Raw genomic sequence first — 19,504 nt, 5'->3', positions numbered from 1 at the left:
AAAACATAAAAAAAAAAAAGAAAAAAAGAAAAAGAGAAAGTGTCATTGTCTTAGCAGTATGCCATCCTGCGATGCACTCATTTCCATTATGGAGAGTATTAATTTTAAGAAGGTCTATATCTTAGGAGGGAGAGGCTGGAGCAAGGTCCCTTCATGCCACTTGAACATCTTTTGCATATGGAACTGGCTTTGAATAAGGATTGTAAAATTCTTGCTTAAAAAGCTGGAAGCTTCTTAAGGGGTCTTTATAATTACAGAGTAAGAGCCAGCCACCCCTCTTTTTCATCCTTGGCCAGAGCTGCTGTTTGGTCAAAATCCAAATCCTGACGACTTTATTCATAGGGCTGCAGCACACCCAGTGAACAGTCACATGCAAAACACTTCTCAGGCTGGCATGAAAAAGGGCTGTTTGTTTCATCCTCCCTCCTCCTCTCAGAGTGTTGGCCAGTCCTCACAGGAGCTCGAGTGAGGTGTTTCAGTGAAAGGCCTGAGAGGAAAGGCAGCTCCTTGCGGGAGGGGCTACGAATTTGCCGGTTACCACCTACACCTCTCCCTTAAGACTTGCAGCATCTCTTCTCCAAGGGCACAAGCCCGTAGCAATGCACCTGGCAGGATTCAAGCGTGGCAGGTGCAATTGAGTTGTCAATGCGCATTGGCTCATCTTAGTATGCCGTGGGGTTTATGCTATCCCAGCCAGAGACAGGAGAGGAAAATTCTCCCGCACACTTTATCTGCAACAATTTGTTTTCTGAATGGATTTTTTTAAAACTATGTCAGAATTGAAATTTTCATGTAAAAGTATACTTTTTTCTAATCTTTTAGACCAGATAAGAGAGAAACACAACTCTGGAAAGGTTTCTTTCCAACAAAACCAACAAAACACTGGCATGTTTTAGTCAAAAAGCAAAACAAATTTCTGCGGATTTGTTCATTCCTGTTTCTCCTACCCTCCACCATTTTAGTACAGTTCCCTTAGTCTCACCCCACCAGCCTCCCAGCCAGTTTAACTCATCTGCTTATGTGAAATTAATGGAAATGAATCAGGCAAAACACTTAAATATCATATCAACCCCAATTCTCTCTCCAGTAGCAAAGATCTTGCGTGCGAATAAAAACGAGTCCCTGGTTGTGTATACGTGAGTGCATTCATTTCTAGAGATCTTCCGCTATTAACGTTCGGCAGCAATCACGCAGGCTTTTCCAGCAGGACAGAGCCAGCGCTGGAGGGGAGCTGAGCAGCTATTACTCTGTGTCTGCAGCACTTGCCTTAGCTCATTTTGAGAGCCCATCATTATAAGCAATCCCATGGAGGCAAATGGCAGGGGTAAGTTCACGCAGGGAGGGCATGTTGGCATGATCCATCCCTGCAGCTGACCCAGCGCACAACTAGCTGAGTTGAAATGCAGTTGTTGTAGCACAGTTGTTTTAAAATACTCTTGTAGTATCATTCTCTTGGCTGGAGGAGAATTTGTTTTTTCCTCAAGAATCCTGTGATGAAGATACACCATAGAAAAAGCTGCCATGTTTAATTCCTGTCACTCTAGCTGTAGAAGACAGTTCTGGCAGGGAAATCCCTGCTAGAGACAGTAATGGGAACCTTAGGAAATCTGCCAAAAAAACCCACCCACGCAGCTGTACCAAACCTGTCACAGCTTAGCTTTAGAGTGATTCTATTCAAATAATTCGTTTCACATCTCTAAATATAGTTGGAAAGCAATGGAGAACAAGGCTTGAAATCAACCCTCCAAGCATGTAAGAAAATTTAATTAATGGCAGAAAGAAGGGCCATAGCAATCAGGAGAGTTAGAATACTTCCCATCTACATTTCTTGCTTTCCCAATATAAAATGTTTTTTAAATCACAACAGATATTTTTTGGGGGGAAAAAAAGTTTCATTTAATTTTAATGTTTCCACTGAAAAACAGATATGATGAAAGTGTTTCAGTTAGAGGTAAATGACTGGCGGTGGGGAATCTAGGAAACAGAAATACACTTTCTCCCTTTTTTGTGTTAGAACATTTTGAAAAAGCTTACTTTAGTATTTTTAAAAAAGAAATATTTTTCTTAATTTCCATTTTTCAAGAAACGTTACCTTATCTTTTCTAGTCCTCTCTCATTATTATCAATGTCTGCTTCTATAACAAAACCTCACTCAAAGCAACAAATGCAGTTCTATATACAAGGGGGCATGTAGGGCTCAATACTTGTTGTGAAGGTAGCTGATAAACTCTTCAGGTCCACAGACTCCCACTTAGCAATAATTCATCACACAGGACTGGATGAGCAGGATAAGAAGAAACAGATCAAATTTTTTTTTTTCCCCAGAAGTGACAAAGGATTATTTTTACTTTTTTTTTTTTTTAAAAAAAGCTCACATTTACCTAAAAAAAAAAAAAAGCCATCAGAAAAAAAAAGACTACTACTCAAAAATGTCTATTTACAATCTGTGAACCAGACACTCATTTACTCTAGTTCCACTGAATTAATTACTTGTACCCATAGACAACCTGACCAGGAATTTGTATTACTCAAGTCTACTTTAACAAAATTAAATATCTGCCTCTGTTCAAGTGGAGAGTTGCAAAGTGACAACAATTTCCCTGGTGATATGCTGTGAATGTTGAAGTTTCCTACACTTTGGCATCTCATGAAATTAAGAAACACTTGCGCACACAAACCTCAAGATTCACACCTGACCAATACAACAAAAGAACATGCTGCAGAGAACAGGCAAGCTACATTACTTACAATTCAGGAAAGACCAGAACACATGCACACCTCTACTCCAGAGAGGTTGCTTTCATTTGGTATCAGATAAAACCCAGAGGATGAATAAAAGAAAGAAGGGAAGGTCAAGACTAATCCTTATCCCATCAAATAAACACAAACTGCTTTTGTGTTCAATGGAGTCAGAAGTTCACCCAAGGTTTTCGAACAGTGACATTCTCCAGTGGCGCAGTGAGGCCAGCTGTGAACAATAACAAGACCTGGACACAAATTTTGCAAAAGACAACAATTTTTTTAAAAGGAAAAAATAAGAAGGCTCTAAAATACTTACTTAAAAAAAAAAAAAAAGAAAAAAGAAAAAAAAAGCACCTTTAGAAACAGCAGAATGGCTCAAAGCAAAGCAAGTTTGGTAGTGGATAAAGCACAGTGCCATTGACCTTGAAAGTCTATTGAAAACCAAGGCTCACATCTAGACACAGGTCTCTTGTGAAATGAACTGGGTAACCTCGGCTCAGTTTGGGGGTTTACGGTATGTGTGCGTGATAGTAACAGCATGATAGACCCTTCTTATGGGAAGGTCTGAAATGAGTGAGGGGAAAAGAGGGTCCTGACACAGAAATCCTTCCAGATTAGAGATTGACAGGCAATCCAGTGTGAATGCAGAGATTTGCAAGCAGAGGGCAGTGTTTCATGCTAATAGTGCTAAGCAAGGGCTCGTTCTTGAAGTGAGTGCCTGGAAGAGTATTATAATGTCACTGTTGGCGTTGAGAATCCTTGGGGAAGGTCAGCTGCAGTTTGAGTCCCTGGAGAGTTCTGCTGCTGTGGGTTCCCTTAAACAAGACCTTCATTTGGCAGCATTTTGAAGGCACTGGAACACCAGATGTTGCCCCAAGCATTGTTCCTAGAGGAGCTGGTCCATAGCTAGAAGTCAGAGCTCCTTTTACACATGATGGAGGAGTCGTCTCAGTGGAGGTAGGTAGGTTGATTCCATCGGTACCAAGATCTGTTTGCAACATAGGGAATAAGAGCTGCAATTGCCATGTTGTTAACTGTTTCCCTTGAAATGAAAATCATTATTACTCAGTTTGTAACATTACTCTGACCTGGCAGCCAGCAATTGATCCTTTCCTCCTAGAGGAAGCTCATAGCAAACCCCCTGTCTTTCTAAGCCACATCTTCCATATTGCTCGTGTTTTCACATACTACCTGGCTGTTGGACTTCCTCCATGTAAGAGGAGGTCTGATTCACTGCACAGGATGATCCGTGACTCAGAAAGCCCAGGAGCTGTGGGTAACGCCCTCTGCTCTCTGTTGCCTTCCTACTAACACAGCATCCTCGATGCGGTGTGGCAGACACTACAATGGCAGATTGGCCTGAGCAGCACAGACTGTGGCAAAGGCATGTCCAGTGACATAACCAGAAGGGCTCTGAGCCCATATGTGTGGCTTAATGCTTTTGTAGCATCTAAAGGCAGGGCAGAGGAAAATTTTTGTTCTTGTTTCATCTGCCACTGTGGAATAGTTACTCTGCAGCAGAGCTCTCTGGGTGGCACTGCAGGAAAGAAAACCGGCTGTGGAGGGGGTTATCCAAGCAGAAACAGCAAAATAAGCCTTCCTCTGCTTTATCCACACAAGGAGTTACTTTAGGACAGTCCTTATGGACAGTGTTTCTCTTCAGGTTTCTGTTGTTTGGGTTTTGTTTTTTTTTTACCTTTTTTTAACCAGCACAGTTTTTCAGGCAAAACTTGCTTTACTATTTGTCTTCAAGCAGAGAAATAGCCATATCCCAAGAAGCTTTGGGTTAGATATGAAGCTTCATGTAAGAACGTGCCACCACGTAGCTCCACATTGCTGGAGTCTCTAAGGGCTTGCACATTCTTCTCCAAGGTCCAAATGCTTTTTTCCCAAACCCTCCGATGCCCTTGCCAAGGAGCAAGCTGGGCCCCCCCGTCTTACCCTGAAGAGTTGAAACTGGAAGAGTTCATTGCAGCTTTGGAGTTGCTCTGGGCTGTGCCGGGGCTGCTGGCATGGAGTGCACTGCCAGGGGACGAGGGCCTGCTGGAATTCCCTGGGGAACACGATGATGTTACTGTGTAGCAGAGAAAGCTGAATAAGACTGGGATCTCGTTTTCCTGCCAAGGACAGCCCAAGCCCAAACAATTCCACTATATCTTGTACCCGCCCTGTTGTTCACCTGACTCACTGTCTGCCCTGCAGCAGCAAGGCAGAATCTGTGCCCCAGCCACAGAGCAGGTGAGGGTCTCCAGGACTGCGCTCTCTGTAGCACTTGGTTTCTATTACTGTAAATCGCACTTTTCGAAGGAGGTCTGACAATGTTCTGCTGAAGAAATGCAGTAACCTACCCCCAAGCACTCCTCTTGTTTGGCTGCTAGGTGTGCCTGGCTCCCAAACCTAAACACGGCAGTAAAATTTGCCTAGGATTATCCTGGGAATGTTATCGTGCCCAGGAAGCTTTCTATGTCTTCGTTGCAGCCGAGAGAAAGACTCTGCTGTTCTTACCCCTTATATACTAGTTATGTGGGGATACTTTCCCTGGCCAAACCCAAGGATCTTATTAAGAGTGGCCTGCAAATGTGACCTAGGAACCAAGTAGTCAGAGAGCAAGAGCAGAGGAAGGAGGGAAGGAATGGCGAGGCAGGTTTCTCAAGGCTTACCAGTCCCAGGCATGGTGCTGTGCACTGGATTGACAGAAAGGGGCCCCAAGGACCCTGAGGTAGAGACCTAGAGAGAAACAGAAGCAAACAGTAAGCAGTTGGCACTATGAGGGTATACGTCACAAAATGCCACTCCTTTCACATTCCGTTCAGAGTGTGCTGGCTCCCAGGCAGACTTATCTACATCTGAGGCTCCCACAGATATTTCTATTCATAGTCTAGTGTAGAAGCAATATTCCCAAATCCAGGGCCATGGAAAGAAACCAGAATGAGTATTACACGTGCTTGACGCTCTCTACATAGGTCTAAATTTATGGATCAGCTATGGGAAAGCCTGAAATTATCAAACGCAAGCCAAACATTCTGGAAGTCCTGAGATCCAGGTGGTAGGAGCCACTGCCCTTTGGATGTTTCAGACTGGATGTTCCTAGTCAGAAACTTCCCAGCTCACTCTGGTCTTGGGCACAGATAATCCCTTTTCCTTTACAGAGTTCTTGGTGGGTGAGAATTCTCAGGTGACAATTAGTAATTTGGTAGCTGCAATCAAAGCAAGCCTGGGGCATTTGTTGTTCCATCATGATACTTTAACTACAGGCAACATGTTGTTCAGAATGACCGATGAGCAAAGGCATACTTTGTACAACACATTCACAGGAAAACTATTCACCAAAGCTACTGCTTTAAAAATTCATGGCTTGCAAGCAGCATTTTGTGTTTGTGACTGTAGACCAAATGTGTTGCGCAACAAGCGGTCAAACTTCTTGTGATGTTTTCCTGCCTTCTGATGGATAATTCCAAAACCCAGAAGATTTCAAGATAAAATATTGCTTGCGAATACATACTCTCCCTCCCACTTGCGTGTGCTCCAGCACTAACAACACCGTAGGGAGGTTCCTGCCACTTTTATAGGTGGAAGCGACTAAGCAACTACTAACTAGCAGAAATGCGATAGTAGCTTGTTATCCCCAGTAGCAACAGACAGTAGATTACAAGGACACGGTTTCACCAACTCTCACAATGGTTTCTTTTTTCCTCATCCTTCCTGGCAATGAAAATACACTTGCCAAAATGTGAATGTACCACATGAGAGAACGACAGCTGGCACTACTGAAGTGTATTCTGCCTTTCTGCACAGATGTAAACCAACAAACTGATACATAAATGGTTAGCATTAGGTTTCAGAGTTAGCAACTAAATTGACATCAGTGGATGTAATTCTCATTCCATGGGATGCTGATTCCTCCTCCATTAACTTTGGAAAGCTTTTATTTACCAATCTTAGGGTGAAAGACTTGGCGATAGCACCCTTATTTGAATAAATTATCCTACAATTAAACTGACCTGTACCTTCTAGGAAACTTGTATTTTCTTTCTATTGTTTTCATTAATATACTAAAAATAAGTGTTCTGTAAAGGCGAACGTGACATTCCATTCAATTTGGGATGTTGAGTATATGCCCCATCCGCGGCTAGCCCAGCTGCTTCTCTGCACACTCCTGCAGGTATAGTCCCCCACTGGACTGTGGAGTGGGCTTGCCAGCAACTTGGGGACTTGTGTGTACAAGGAAATGTCCTGTCCTTTTCCAGCAAACCCTGCTGCATCCCCCCCACCCTATTTCCTTCTTGTCTGGGATGGCATGTAGAACTCCTTAATCCAGAGTCTCTCACCAGTCTGGAATTGTAGATAGGTGATTTGATGGGGGATGGCATCGGGCAGCTGATCCGTTTTTCCTTCTGGCGCCGGTTGCAGAACCAGACCCGAACCACCTCCTTTTCCATGGAGAGCTGCTCTGCTATCAAGGATATCTCCTCTGAACTGGGCTTGGGGTTCTGCTGAGAAAGGGCAGGAGGTTAAAGAAAGCCCCAAAGACCTGTAGCTTTCGGCATCAGTGTATGCTTCTGCTGCTGGAAAGGCAGAGGACAAGGATGGCATTGGCTGTAAACTGGGGAGGAGAGAAAATTTGCTTCTAAGACAAAGGGTAAATATTTGCTTGAGAGATTATGTTCTGTGAACCAGAGAGTGCCTCCGATTCAACATCAAGTCTCATGGAATCAGTGGGGGATGAGTCACAGTACCTGGCCCTGTTATTGCATAAAGCACCACACTCTTTGATCTTAACAGCACCCTAAATCATTGCTTGGGGGGAAGCTAATGACTGGTGGTCTTATCGCTACCCAGGACACACAAGCTCTGAGTGCTGTTTGTACGCCTACCTGCACCATCCTCAGAAAAGCCATTTCTTATCTTTCTCCATCCTTCATTTATAAAAGGAAATAATAGTGCCTAACCTTTCTTCTGAGTCACTTTTTTCTGGTGCATTTGACTGCATTTAGCTCTATGGGTTTTGATCTGAGTTGGAGACTTGTGGGCCAAGAATACCTAGCACAGAGATGCCAAGACACTTTTCCCATTACAAAGAATGCCTCACAGTAGCTAAAAATGAGGTGCCCATAATGATCTGACAATGACTGTCTTTTGTTCTCATTAACAGTCTTAGGAGGAAATTTTTATATGATCAGATATGAGGGAGAAACCAAGAAAAAATGAGGGCTGGTCAAAAACGGTTTTGATGAAAAATTTTCAATGCACAGTTTAGTCCTACAGATTTTAAGCTCTTTTTGCTCTCTGTAGTGATTTTTCTTGAAAATCTTGATCATTAAAAAGTAAAAGGCTCCAGTTCTGAAATGATTCAGCAGCAATATCTGGAGCAACTGGTTCTGTGGTCTCACAAGACCTGCTTAATGGGGCATCCGTTTCCGTGCTGCACCATGGCCACGCAGTTCCCGTGACACGCATCTACAGCTTGCAAAGAGAAGAGGTGGTTGCAGGAGATCAGCTTTGGCTAGGGCACTGATCAGTGGACGATAATGGGGAGGTGTGGTGATGAAATTGTATTGCCTTTAAAACAACATTTGCCAAGGAAATAATTAGGTCTGATTATTTGTTTTTGACACTTTTCCTGTTAACCCCTGCAAGCATTTTCTAACGTGCTACCAAAACAACAACAAAAAAAGAGATCTCTTTTTGAGGATTCGGTGCTACTGTGACCTAGCAAATGCCAAACTCAGACTGTGACCTAGCAAACGCCAAACTCGGACAGTTCACAACCCATTGAAAGATTTTCCCCTCACATCTTGAAATCTTTTCTCCAGCGTGGAGCGAATGTTGGTCTCAATGCTGGTTCGCTTCTTTCTTTTCCGTCCAAACATCTCATTCACTGAGGGGTACGAATTCGGAGTGCTCATGGAAGAATCCAAAGGAGCAGATTCTGGGGAAAGAGGAAGGGAAAAAGAGATATTCAAGAGGATAATGATTTATTTTCATTCCTAGATCCTTTCTAGCAGCTATGGCACCTCCTAAAATAAGTAAAACGTTCCTACATTATGGATCCTTCTGATTGTGATTAAAATTGCTCCAACAGTCCCAAATCCACCAATGATCTTGTCCGAATCAGGAAAGAAATATGAGTGCTAAAATTTTAATCAACTGTATTGGGTCAAGCCACCACATCAACACATTTTTTTTCCTTTTTTCAGCTTGATTTCCAGCCTGCTCTGATTGGGACCACACATTTTCCAATTTTTTAATTTCACACAGTTAAAGCTGTTGACTTACACCACTGGGATCAGGCCTTATGTAGCTGAGACAGCTCCTGACATGATAAATTGGTCAAACATGCAACACCTAAAGGGCTGGGTGAAGCACATGAGACTAAGGCCGGTCCTACAGCGGCCAGCAGAGGACAAGAGCCCAATCCCGGCTGCTGTTGGGGATTCCCCTTGCAGTTATGTCTTCCTTTTCATGGGCTGATCTCTGAGCACCTTGGAAGGAGTCCCTTCCTGTTCTTTCCTGTTTATACAGGGAGGGACTGAATGGACTAGCCCAGTGATTTGCCGCAGGCCATGCAACAGAGCAAGAGGCGATGCAGGAAGGGACTGCCCCGGACACCAAATTGCAATGTGAATCCCATGTTGCCAGAGAGAAAGGGCAGATGTGGTGTGATATCTAGGCTGCTATGCAACCTGCTGTGTGAGCCACAGAGGAAAGGAGTGTGATACTAGCCCAGCCACGGATCTGAGAGGTCTTAGCTCCAGCTCCGATTTTGCTGGCTTTTATTGGAGGTTCCTGTATGAATTTTCTTGTCCTGGCCAAGACTGGTGGCATTTCTGCATGTAATGTCACCTACCTGCATCACTCAGCCACTTCTCCAGCAGGGGTTTGAGCTTGCACATATTCTTAAAGCTCAGGTTGAGAGCCTCAAAGCGGGAAATGGTGGTCTGGCTGAAATCATTGCCATAGAGCTTCCCCATGGCAAGTCCAACGTCACCCTGCCAGAGAAGATCCAAATCACAACATGAGCTCAGAAAAACCCCTCACAGCTTCCTGCAGTCAGACCACCTCTCAGGTTGCTTTCAGAGTAGGTCCAGCCTTGTTTCCATGACCTGCCCTCCAGAGAAAGTGACTTCTCTTCCCACAACGGGAATCTGCCCCACACCCCTGAGCCTTTGTGTATTGGAGAAGGTGCAGATAAAGAGGTCATGGTAATGAAGGAAGGTAAGGAATGGTTTGTCTCTTCATGTGTTCAGAAGGGGATGCTCCGAAGAAAGCCAAACTGTATCTAATCCAGCCCTTCCTCCATCCATGTCTCTGCCACAAACTCCCCCAGTCTAACATGTCCACATCACAAGTGACACCACTCTTCCTACTGGGGAGGCTGCTCACCTGCGTGAACCCCAGTTTGATTCGCCTTTGTTTGAAAGTCTTAGCAAACTTTTCCAGCTCCTCCAAGTCACTGGGTTCCTCAGATGCTCCTGAAGGAGTTAGGTGCTTTGCCACTTGCAAATGCTGGGGTACGTCCAGGTGGGGTTCAACCGATGAGCCAGGGAGTCCAGAACGGCCCACAGCCTGTTAAAACAACAAAAAAGATGCATAGAGTCACAACAATAGAAAAGTACACGATTTTCTCTGGCATTTGTCCTTAGAGAAGCAGCACTTTTGTGGATGGGTGCTTGTCAGGGTGGGACTGTATGTTGAGGCAAGTTACCTGTGATGCCAGGCTCGGTCCCGGCTGCGAGAGGAGAAGGCTGCCCTGTTGCTGGGGGAAGGAGAGGAGGTTTGGCTGCAAAGCTGAGGAAAGAAAAAGAGACATATCTGATCAGATCAGCTCCTTCATCAGCACCTCGGCAGCTGAGCATCACTCTGCACAGGAAAGGCTCATGAAACTCTGAATGGACAACATTAGTTAGCTGTTGTTCAAAATAGGAGAATTTCAGCCATGACAACTATGGATGGCTCTGAGTTGGATTACAAGAAAGGAAAGGTTCTTTTCATGGCTTTTTAGCCTGAAAGGGATTATTACAATAATGATATGGGTAAAATATCTCATCCACTGATCCCTGTGTGTAGCTCATTAAGCTAAGGCTGAACTAGGGCACAGACATTCTACATAGACATCTAACTTTGATTTTAGATGCCAAGCAGCAGAGAATTTATTACATCCTTAGTGGTGATCTCTCCTAGCGCTTAGTCATTGTAGCTGTTAAAAAAAATGTGCATCTTATTTCCAATATAAGCTTTTCTGACTGCAACTTTCAGCCACTTGATCTTGTTAAAAAAATCCTGATCCTACAGTTAATCTCATGAGCCTGCCCACTTGCTGCTTTCTACTATACTTTTCATTTTGAAGTGTCATTTTGAAGCCATCTGACCCTTTCTTTTCTACCCTACTGTATTTCAAATAAATTGAATTTCTTTTGGAATATATAAACTGACACAAAATGATGAAAGGAAAAAAGAAAGAAAATCTATAAAACTAACAAAAACTAGTATTTATGGAGACTGCGTAATTGTTTAGTTGACAAACTGCCAAGTACAAACCTATATCTCTTACAGGGAATGTCCTAAAGGATTAAGTAGCAACCAAAGCAGTGCAGTTCCCTAGAAATTTAGTTAGGTTCTTCAAGTCTGTTGTAGATGAAGCCTATAGAATTTAGTGAGGATTTATAACCTTTCTTGAAACATTCAATATATTCTATTGATTGTAACTGACAATGATAGGGAAAACGATAGAAATTTATGGACTTCTGCTAAAAAAAAGGAAAAAAAGATCATGTCCAGAATCAATCACTCCCCCCTCTCTCTCTTTCTGTCTTTCCTTTTTTAATTTAGATCTGAATGTGCAGGATCCCATTTATTTATTTAGATTGGTGTTTCAATAAGCCTTCTCTAATGCTGGAACAACTTTGAATTTCAAATGCAGGCTGGTAATGAGGTGCACATTTTTAACAGTGAAGGTAATTAATCACTGGAATGGCTTGCCTAGGGACATGGCGGATGCTCTGTCATTTGGAGTCTTTAAAATCATGATTGAACACCTTTGCGAAAGCTGAGCTCTAGCTCAAATGAAAATTATGGACTGGATTCAGGAATCACTGGTTTGACAGCTGATGAGACTGAGGCTGTGTTTTTGTAAGATGAAGACTTCAGCAAGAATATTCTGGCTGACAGTATTCCCAGCATCTACCTGGCTGCTTGTTTCCACCTTTACGGCACAGAGCTCTCACCCCCTTATTCAAGTGTGCCAGCATTAGCTGTTTGAAGGGCTACACAATGAATCACATCAGGGCATAATGAATCAGACCTGGCAACTTTTCTGGTTTAAAAACAGCTTTAAAATGCAAAACCCAAATGAAAACCCATGTCCTCTTGGAAAGGTTAAGCCCACAGCCAGCTCCCTTTGGCCATGAAATCCATTAACTGATGTAGCCATCAGCCAGAACTCAGGAAACATTGGGGGTGTTCCCACGACAGCCCAAGGGACAACCTTCAGGAATATTTTGTGCATCTCTTTGGTATGAAGAATGCTCCACCTGTATCTGTATCAAACAGTTCCATAAAAACAATCTGTGCCTTCCCTTTCACTCCCCAGTGGCTGTGCACACGCACGTCAAAAGACCATTAAAACTTGGCAATCATCTATTTGAATGGAAGTGCTCTTGCACAAAAAGCCAGCTACTGGCCAGAATATCCAGTCTTTGTCAAGTCTGGAACCAAAAGGGGTCATGGCCAAACAAGTGGCCATCTGTTGGAGGGGTTATCGCTGCCAAAGGAAGACACTTGACAGAAGAAACTCTAACTCTACAAAAGGAAGCAAGTTCTGTTTTGCAGTATAACGTGTTTCCTATCATACGTGAATAAAAGCAGGCAGTAAGCAATAGATTATCCTGACCCTGCCATTTCAAACAAGCTAAATTCTAGATTGTTGGTAAATATACATCAAGTGCTGTCTGTATACATCACTCAGCATTATTTGGCAGAGAGGAGTTTACATACCGTGAATGAGAAGCAGGTTTCCTACTTGCCTACAATACAGGTTTTCTTCTGGAGCATATGCACCCATGCATTCAAGCTGCAGAGATTTTAAGGTTTTAATTCTGAATTTTGGTTCATACTGAAGGACCTCTGTGCTGGAATAAGTCAAGAATGTGAGCAAAGGACCCAAGTCCCTTTGCATCTGTCAGGTTATGGATCAAAGCCTACGTTTGTCTGTCCACAAGCAGCATAAAACTTCATCAATGGTGTGCCTGTATCCCCATTGTTGGAGAAATGCCATAAAAAATATCGGCAGTAAAAACAGAAACACAGGGACTTTCTTGAGCACTCGGTTCAGTCCTCAGTCCTTTCATCCCTTTCACAGAGCTGATTACACTGTGTTTCAGAAGTAGTTAGACCTCCTGTCCTCTCCTGCCCCATGGCTTGGAGCGAGATATGGGAACAACCACTGGCAACTCCACACCTCTCAGCTCTCATCCCCGGGTTGCCCCTGGCTAGGTTAGACCTGTTTGTTCTAGTGCCAGCATCGTCCTTCCACCAGAGCAGCTCAGTTCCTTCCCTCGATTTACTCTCCCTCTAAGGTACTTAGAGAGATCAACTCAACCTCTCCTCAGTTTTCTGGAAGAGAGGAGGAGTGCTAACCCAGCGAGGCTGGGGGCACAGGCAGGCTGCAACTGCTCCCCAAGGAGCAGGCTCCTCGCTGCTTTGCTGAAAGCCAGCCAGATGCTCTCCTGACTTCCAGAGGTGGGATGCCCACCAAGCCTGCAAAGACTGGCCCCAAGGTGGCACTCTTGGCGCACACAAGCCACAGGTGCCAGGAGCATCGATGGAACTGGACCCTTCCCAGAGGAGCTACATGCTTACGGGATCAGCCCGGGTGTGGGAACCAGCACAGAGGGAAAACGCAGCTGGTAACACAGCAGGGGAACAGACACCATCATGCTGGGAAAACCTAACAGACTAGATTAAAAGCACCAGTCATGAGAAGGGAGGTTTTTCCTAGATATGTATCTGCTTATAACAATGCCCCTTTCTGCTTTTATTGCTCTTACCTTGTTGCCCGGCCTGAGATTGAGACAGAAGAAACTGGGGCACTGACTGCATATGACCGGGAAGCAATACAAGCTGCTGCAGAGTGTGAAGAGAGCTCATATCCTATGGGAAAAAGCAAAGGGAACAACAAAACTCAGAGATGCCTGCTCATCACACAGCACCACCTCTCCTATAAAGATTCCCTGCTCTTTTATACTGTCCTCGACCCCATTCACACTTTTCATTTAACTGCCAACACACCAGATCTGTGTAATTCATGCACTGGAGAGCTACAGGTCCAGAGGAACTCCAGGATCTGAAGTTTTTAGCTGTATAAGAAGAATTCTGTGCACATACAGACATCCACATGGAGAGTTGTCTACTTTTATCTGAAAAAGTTAATCCTTGAAAATGACATTTTTGAGGCACTGGCAATCAAAACCTTGTTGTTAGAAGTAACGGTGAAACCTCTTGGATATCAGTTTCTTCCAGATAATGTATTTTCAGAGAGTGAACTCCCTAAAATTACACAGGAAAGTGCAGCTGACTGTCCCATCCCACGAACACTGAGAGCCTATTTTCCACAGAAGGCTGATTTCCCAGCCACCCGTGTGCTGGGACGGGAAAGGAGCAATGCCTAACAGCACCTGATTCTCTGCACCAACAGCAAATGCGTTGCAATAGACACAATGCCCAGATCTGAAAATGTTTCCTGTTCTTTGCCATGTAGCTGCGAGGAGTTCCCCATCCTGCATTGAGTAGAGCAGGCAATAGGTATTGAGAGATGTGGATTACATCCTAGTGCTCTTTCACATTACTGGGGTCTCAGCCCCAGGTCCTTTGTTGGGATTAGGGGATAAGAGTTTGCGTTTGCTTGGGATAGACCCCCACAAAAATAATGCCCCAATAAGACCAACTTCAGAAGTACGTTTTTAAAGGAACTCATTACTTAATAAGATGAGGTCTTCAAGCTTCTCAAGAAAAATTTTGAAGCTTTGGGGAAATTGAACAGTCCCAGAATTGTGTAAGAGATTTGAATACCCGTGAAAGAATGAGGGAAGAGATTACTGAGCAGCTGTGTGGCCTTCTGGCATCTAATTCCCACTAGAATTTAACAAGAGTTAAGTGCTAAACTCCAATTTTTTACCTTAGGAAAAAAAAATTCCCTCAAGGAATGAATTTCTTCTCTGGCATAAATCAATTTGAGGCAACATATTCAAGAATGGCTATACTGGTTCAGATCAAGAGTTAATCTAGCCTAGAACCATATCTCCAACAATGACATTAACCAGACATTCATGAAAGAGGAAGACCAGGGCAAGCATATCTAACACTTCCCCTTGGTGTTGTCTCAGCCTCCAATTATTTTCAATTCAAGGGGTTTCCTGAGCATGGTGTGGTTTGCCTACTTAGTAAACCCTCAAAAGAAATCTCTTCCAAGTACGTGTCCAGCCGACCTTTGAACCCATGTAAAACTTTCTGGAGAGAAGGAAGAGGCTGAGGAGGAAGCTGACTTTTGCCAACACACATTCACTTTTCCAATTTAGTGTCCATCATACCCTCAAGTCTCCTTTTGCCACTGTCAAAAGGCGTATGTAATTTGGCAAGTGTCTCAAAACCAGCCTCTTCTCTGGAGGTTCACTAACCAGTGCCAGTTCAGACTTCTGGATCCCCGAAGCAGCGAAGTCACTTACCCCTGCGATTTGGCTTCCGGGCATCATTGATGATCCCTGCACAAGGTGACCTGACCTAGGGGGGATTGTAGATTGCAAGGAGTCGCTGAGGTCTTCGGTTTTAATCTGAAAAAGAGCAAAGTAATTGTAGCATTAGGGAGCAGAGACAAGGGGATGCAGGAGGTGTGGGGCAGCTAGGAGTCTGAGAGGCTGGAAGGCATCGGGAAGGGGTTCCTTTCAGAGAAAAGTTAGAGGTCAGGACTCACTGCTTCCATCCCTGGCTTTGTAGAAAGGCATAGTCGTTCCCCACTTCTGCTCTCCAGTTTGTGACATGCACATAGTTTTCCTGCTCTGCCAAGCCAAGGGGAGCCTTGCAGTTTGCTCAATCAAAACGCATTAATGAAACACTTTAGGAAGTAACCAAGTTCCAGTGATTAGCAAGGTTTAAAGCATGTGAATACTTTCCTCAGACAAAATACTGAGACATTTTGTGGAGTTATAAGGAAGACATGAAGCAATTCTTTACAGATCACGACTCACAGCCCAATGGCAGGGTTGGCCATAGATAGCCTCTCATTTTGTTCTGCAGGTAGCAGAGAACGGTACAAGGGGATGGGAAAGGAAAGGTCATGAAGTAAAAGACATCAAAAAGCAGTGTAATCTTCCAGACTTGAAAATGCAGCACCCCAGGCACCAAACATATTTGCTCAGCTTCTACCAGAAAGCAACAAGAAATTGTACTGGTCTAGCAAGGAAAAATCTGCTTCCTTAGCTAGAAAAAGCTGTGGAAAAAGAACTGGAAAACTTCACAGGTGTCAGCCCTTTACCCAGTGGTCATTTTGACCTACTTTAATGGTCAAGAAATATTTCTGTCTACCAAAAAGAAAAAAAAATTTTAAAAAATCATGATTTCTGAGTCCACGTTCTTAAGAGAAGAATTTACCCAGGAACCAGAACTCAATCCTTGTTTCTGGTTTATTCCATAGTCTCCATGTTAATTTCTAACATTGCTGCTACTTAATTTAAAACAAACAAACAAACAACCCGATACATCACTTTGTACTAGCTGAAGGTAAGGCTGACTGGGACAGGAGAGATGGGAACCTGGTTGGGGAGATTTTAGAGGTTTTTAGGTTAATTCCTGAAAACTGTATGAGGAGTGTCTGTGTGCAGATGCCATGCACAGGAGACAGAAAAGACATACAGAGTTCTTAGAACACATTTTCCTTAAGAAAAGATCCAAGCAAACAATTTCCAAAGTGAAGCTCACACTTTCCTAAGCCTGAGAATGCGTGGAACAAGGTTCACGAGTCCCATTCCTCATCTAAGCCTTTCCAGTGCAAGAAGAGGTTCCAGTTTCCACAAACTGGAAAAACCAGGAGGACACCAGAAAGGAAAGGTCTTGAAAACCCCGTCCACGGGCTCCGCATTGCAGATTCACTCTTACTACTAGGGCTGAACCTCACCATTTCCCATCAAATTACTCAAGCCCAACATCCCCCAGAAGGCAAGCAGGGTTGCATTTGCCAGGGTTTTGCAGTGCTGATGTGGACTTTAGGTCATACAACCTCCTACCAGCAGAGGGGGACAAGAAATTCAGCTTTTAAAAACTGGCCCAAGCGAATATTTTTGGTTGAGGGAGGTTTTATTTCAATTTGACTAAAGCAAACGAATACACAAATCTCCGCAGGAGCAAAGGACAAAATGTGATCACAAGAGGCTCGCAGCTGCAATGCAGGGAGCTGGCCCTGTAACGTTAACCTCTGCATTTTGGAAGGTACTACGCAGAGGGAAGAGAATTACAACATCTCCTTTCATTACAACTATAGCTCTGGACACTGCCGAAACTAGTTTTGCAATAATGCTAGCTCTTTGCAACAAGAGTTATACATGCTACGAATTCCAGTTCTTTCCTACCTTTCAGGTTGGCATGATCATCCCTCTTAACCTGGCGAAAAAATCAGATGGAAAGTTCTTCTTGATCACTATCAATGCGGATAGTGTCTAAGTTATTAATTGTTAGACGAAAGGCTCAGGAGAATACACCGTTACCCCTGAGCCATCCAGTCATTGCAGGCAAATGGTTTTATGCACGTTTTTCTTTCTGAGGGTGCATTAAAAAGAAGTCATCCGAGCCAAAAAGAAAAAAATAAATAAAAAAAAAAATAAATTACCCCTGCTTGCAATTCATGTGTGTCTGCCTCACACAGTGCAGTCATCCAAGTCTGAACAGTCCCAAAAAGAAAAGTTATCCGCGTCTTAGAGAACAAGGCACTTGATCCCGCCTAAGTTATGATCCCAATAAGAGTGGAGTGTTGAAGAAGCACAAGCCATTTCCAAACTGAAATCAATTTTTACAGCTGCCAAGTGGAATGATTTGGAAGCATTCCAGGGTGAAAGGGGTGTGTAGCTGTATCCCGGCATCGCACAATATGAGAACGGGAGGTGGGTTTGGCAAAGGACCGGTTCCCGATTTAAAAACAACAACATCTCCCACTGCTCCTTCCCCCATCCCTGGAATTCTCTGGCTCCCTCCTGCGCAGTGGGCGGGAACCTGGGTGTTCTTGACAAATCCTTCTCCCCTGCACCTATTTTCATTGGGTTTAGGCTCAAATTTACCTCTCCCTCCTCTTCCTCTCCCCAACAGGCCTGCAGCTGGCTAATTGTTCATTAGCAAGAGTTCGGGGTATATCCAAAACTTTTGGGATGGTTTATGCAAATCCTGCACCTTCATTTTTTCCCTGGCTAAACCGGCAGTATTACCAACTGCACATTAAAAAAACCAAACCCGAAAACCCCAAAAAACCACACACATTGTGGGCGAGGCCACTCAATATCATGAGACTCCCTTAAAATAATGTAAATTTCTAATTAATAAAACAAGGGGAGGAGTTGTCTTCTCCTTTCCCAGTGCATCTGACTCATATTTGCAGGCATTTTCTACAAATATGAGAAAAGGTTCCTTTAAGGAACCAAAAAACAGTTGAAATTATCACAGAATCGCCTCATGTAGGTACTTGATGAGAAGAACCCTGCTGAAACACTGCAAGTGAGCAACAGTGATTTAGGTAAAACCAGGACCAGATCCCACCGTGGTTCTTCAGGACCTTGGTTTTACATGAGGATCAGGCCAGGCGAGGAATGGGGAACAAGAAGCCATTGAGAGCAAACCCAAGTTTCTTCCCATTGAATCTGATTTGGGGAAATAACACTGTCTAAGGAGAAACGAACTTGTAAACCAGCAGGAGCAAGTAACGCACCGCAGACACCTCCTGCTCCCCGAGAGCTAGGGAGAGGCGCGGAGCCTGGGTTGCCAGCTGTGAATCTCCAGGCACCTTCTTCCCCTTGGGCTCAGGGGAGTCTGCGGGCAGGGCTGGGAGCAGCTCCCAGCTCCTCCGGAGGAGGTAACGGCAGGTGGCGGCACCCGTACGTCGAGCGACCCAGGGCTTCTCCGGGATAGGAAAGGAATCGCACTTGCAAATCTCAAGTGGATGTTTTCACAGCCTTAAAATAGGGTCAGCTGCCCCCAAGCAATCAGAGTGAAAAACACAGGAAGGGTGACTGGATGGAAAGAGAGTCCTTTCCTTAGTTGGCTAGCACGTCTGCTGGGCCTGGCCAAGGATGATGAATTGTTTCTTACCTATCTCTGGCCTGAAAACAAAAACAAAAAGCAAAACAAACTAAGAAACATATTGAGGGCGATGGAAAATGATCAAAGCTCTTCAGCTTGCTTGCGTAACCGATTTGTGGAAGGTGTTTCATAAACATTTCATAAGAAGGAGAATTATGAAGAAAACATCTCCCAACCTGCCTGCAATTACTGCACAAACTCTTCCTTACCAGTAGGAAGAAGGGGAGAAAAAAAAAAAGTACATCTGTTTTGTAACTGATCTGTGAACTTTTGGCAAACATTCGGCTCATGAAAACATCCTGCAGACATACTGCAAAGCTGTAAAAAGCCAGCCTTACATGAGGAAGTTGGAAAGAGTCACCTTAGCAGCTCTGATTTCGCCGCGTGGAAGGCCATACCCTTCCAACAGACAGGCCGACAGACCCACATTTGA

General features: G+C 44.0%; 1 protein-coding gene across 2 annotated transcripts in view; it reads right to left on the bottom strand.

Moving 5' to 3' along the window:
* Nucleotides 1–1,509: 1,509 nt before the first annotated feature.
* The window catches only part of POU2F3 (POU class 2 homeobox 3), a 44,611-nt gene continuing 26,616 nt past the window's right edge, over nucleotides 1,510–19,504 (bottom strand). The window contains exons 5-14 of one of the 2 annotated variants that reach the window (XM_069788062.1): nucleotides 15,462–15,566; nucleotides 13,788–13,890; nucleotides 10,448–10,530; nucleotides 10,126–10,308; nucleotides 9,590–9,731; nucleotides 8,535–8,671; nucleotides 7,071–7,232; nucleotides 5,403–5,469; nucleotides 4,684–4,816; nucleotides 1,510–3,730 (exon numbers count right to left, since the gene is read on the bottom strand). In XM_069788062.1, coding sequence (XP_069644163.1) covers nucleotides 3,691–3,730; nucleotides 4,684–4,816; nucleotides 5,403–5,469; nucleotides 7,071–7,232; nucleotides 8,535–8,671; nucleotides 9,590–9,731; nucleotides 10,126–10,308; nucleotides 10,448–10,530; nucleotides 13,788–13,890; nucleotides 15,462–15,566 — 1,155 coding nt within the window. In that variant the 3' untranslated portion in view covers nucleotides 1,510–3,690. The remainder of the gene's footprint in view (nucleotides 3,731–4,683; nucleotides 4,817–5,402; nucleotides 5,470–7,070; nucleotides 7,233–8,534; nucleotides 8,672–9,589; nucleotides 9,732–10,125; nucleotides 10,309–10,447; nucleotides 10,531–13,787; nucleotides 13,891–15,461; nucleotides 15,567–19,504) is intronic. The other variant, XM_069788063.1, reaches the window with a different exon arrangement.

Source organism: Haliaeetus albicilla, chromosome 7 (genome assembly GCF_947461875.1).
Source record: "Haliaeetus albicilla chromosome 7, bHalAlb1.1, whole genome shotgun sequence".
Lineage (NCBI taxonomy): Eukaryota > Metazoa > Chordata > Aves > Accipitriformes > Accipitridae > Haliaeetus > Haliaeetus albicilla.
This window is presented reverse-complemented; position numbering and strand designations above follow the sequence as displayed.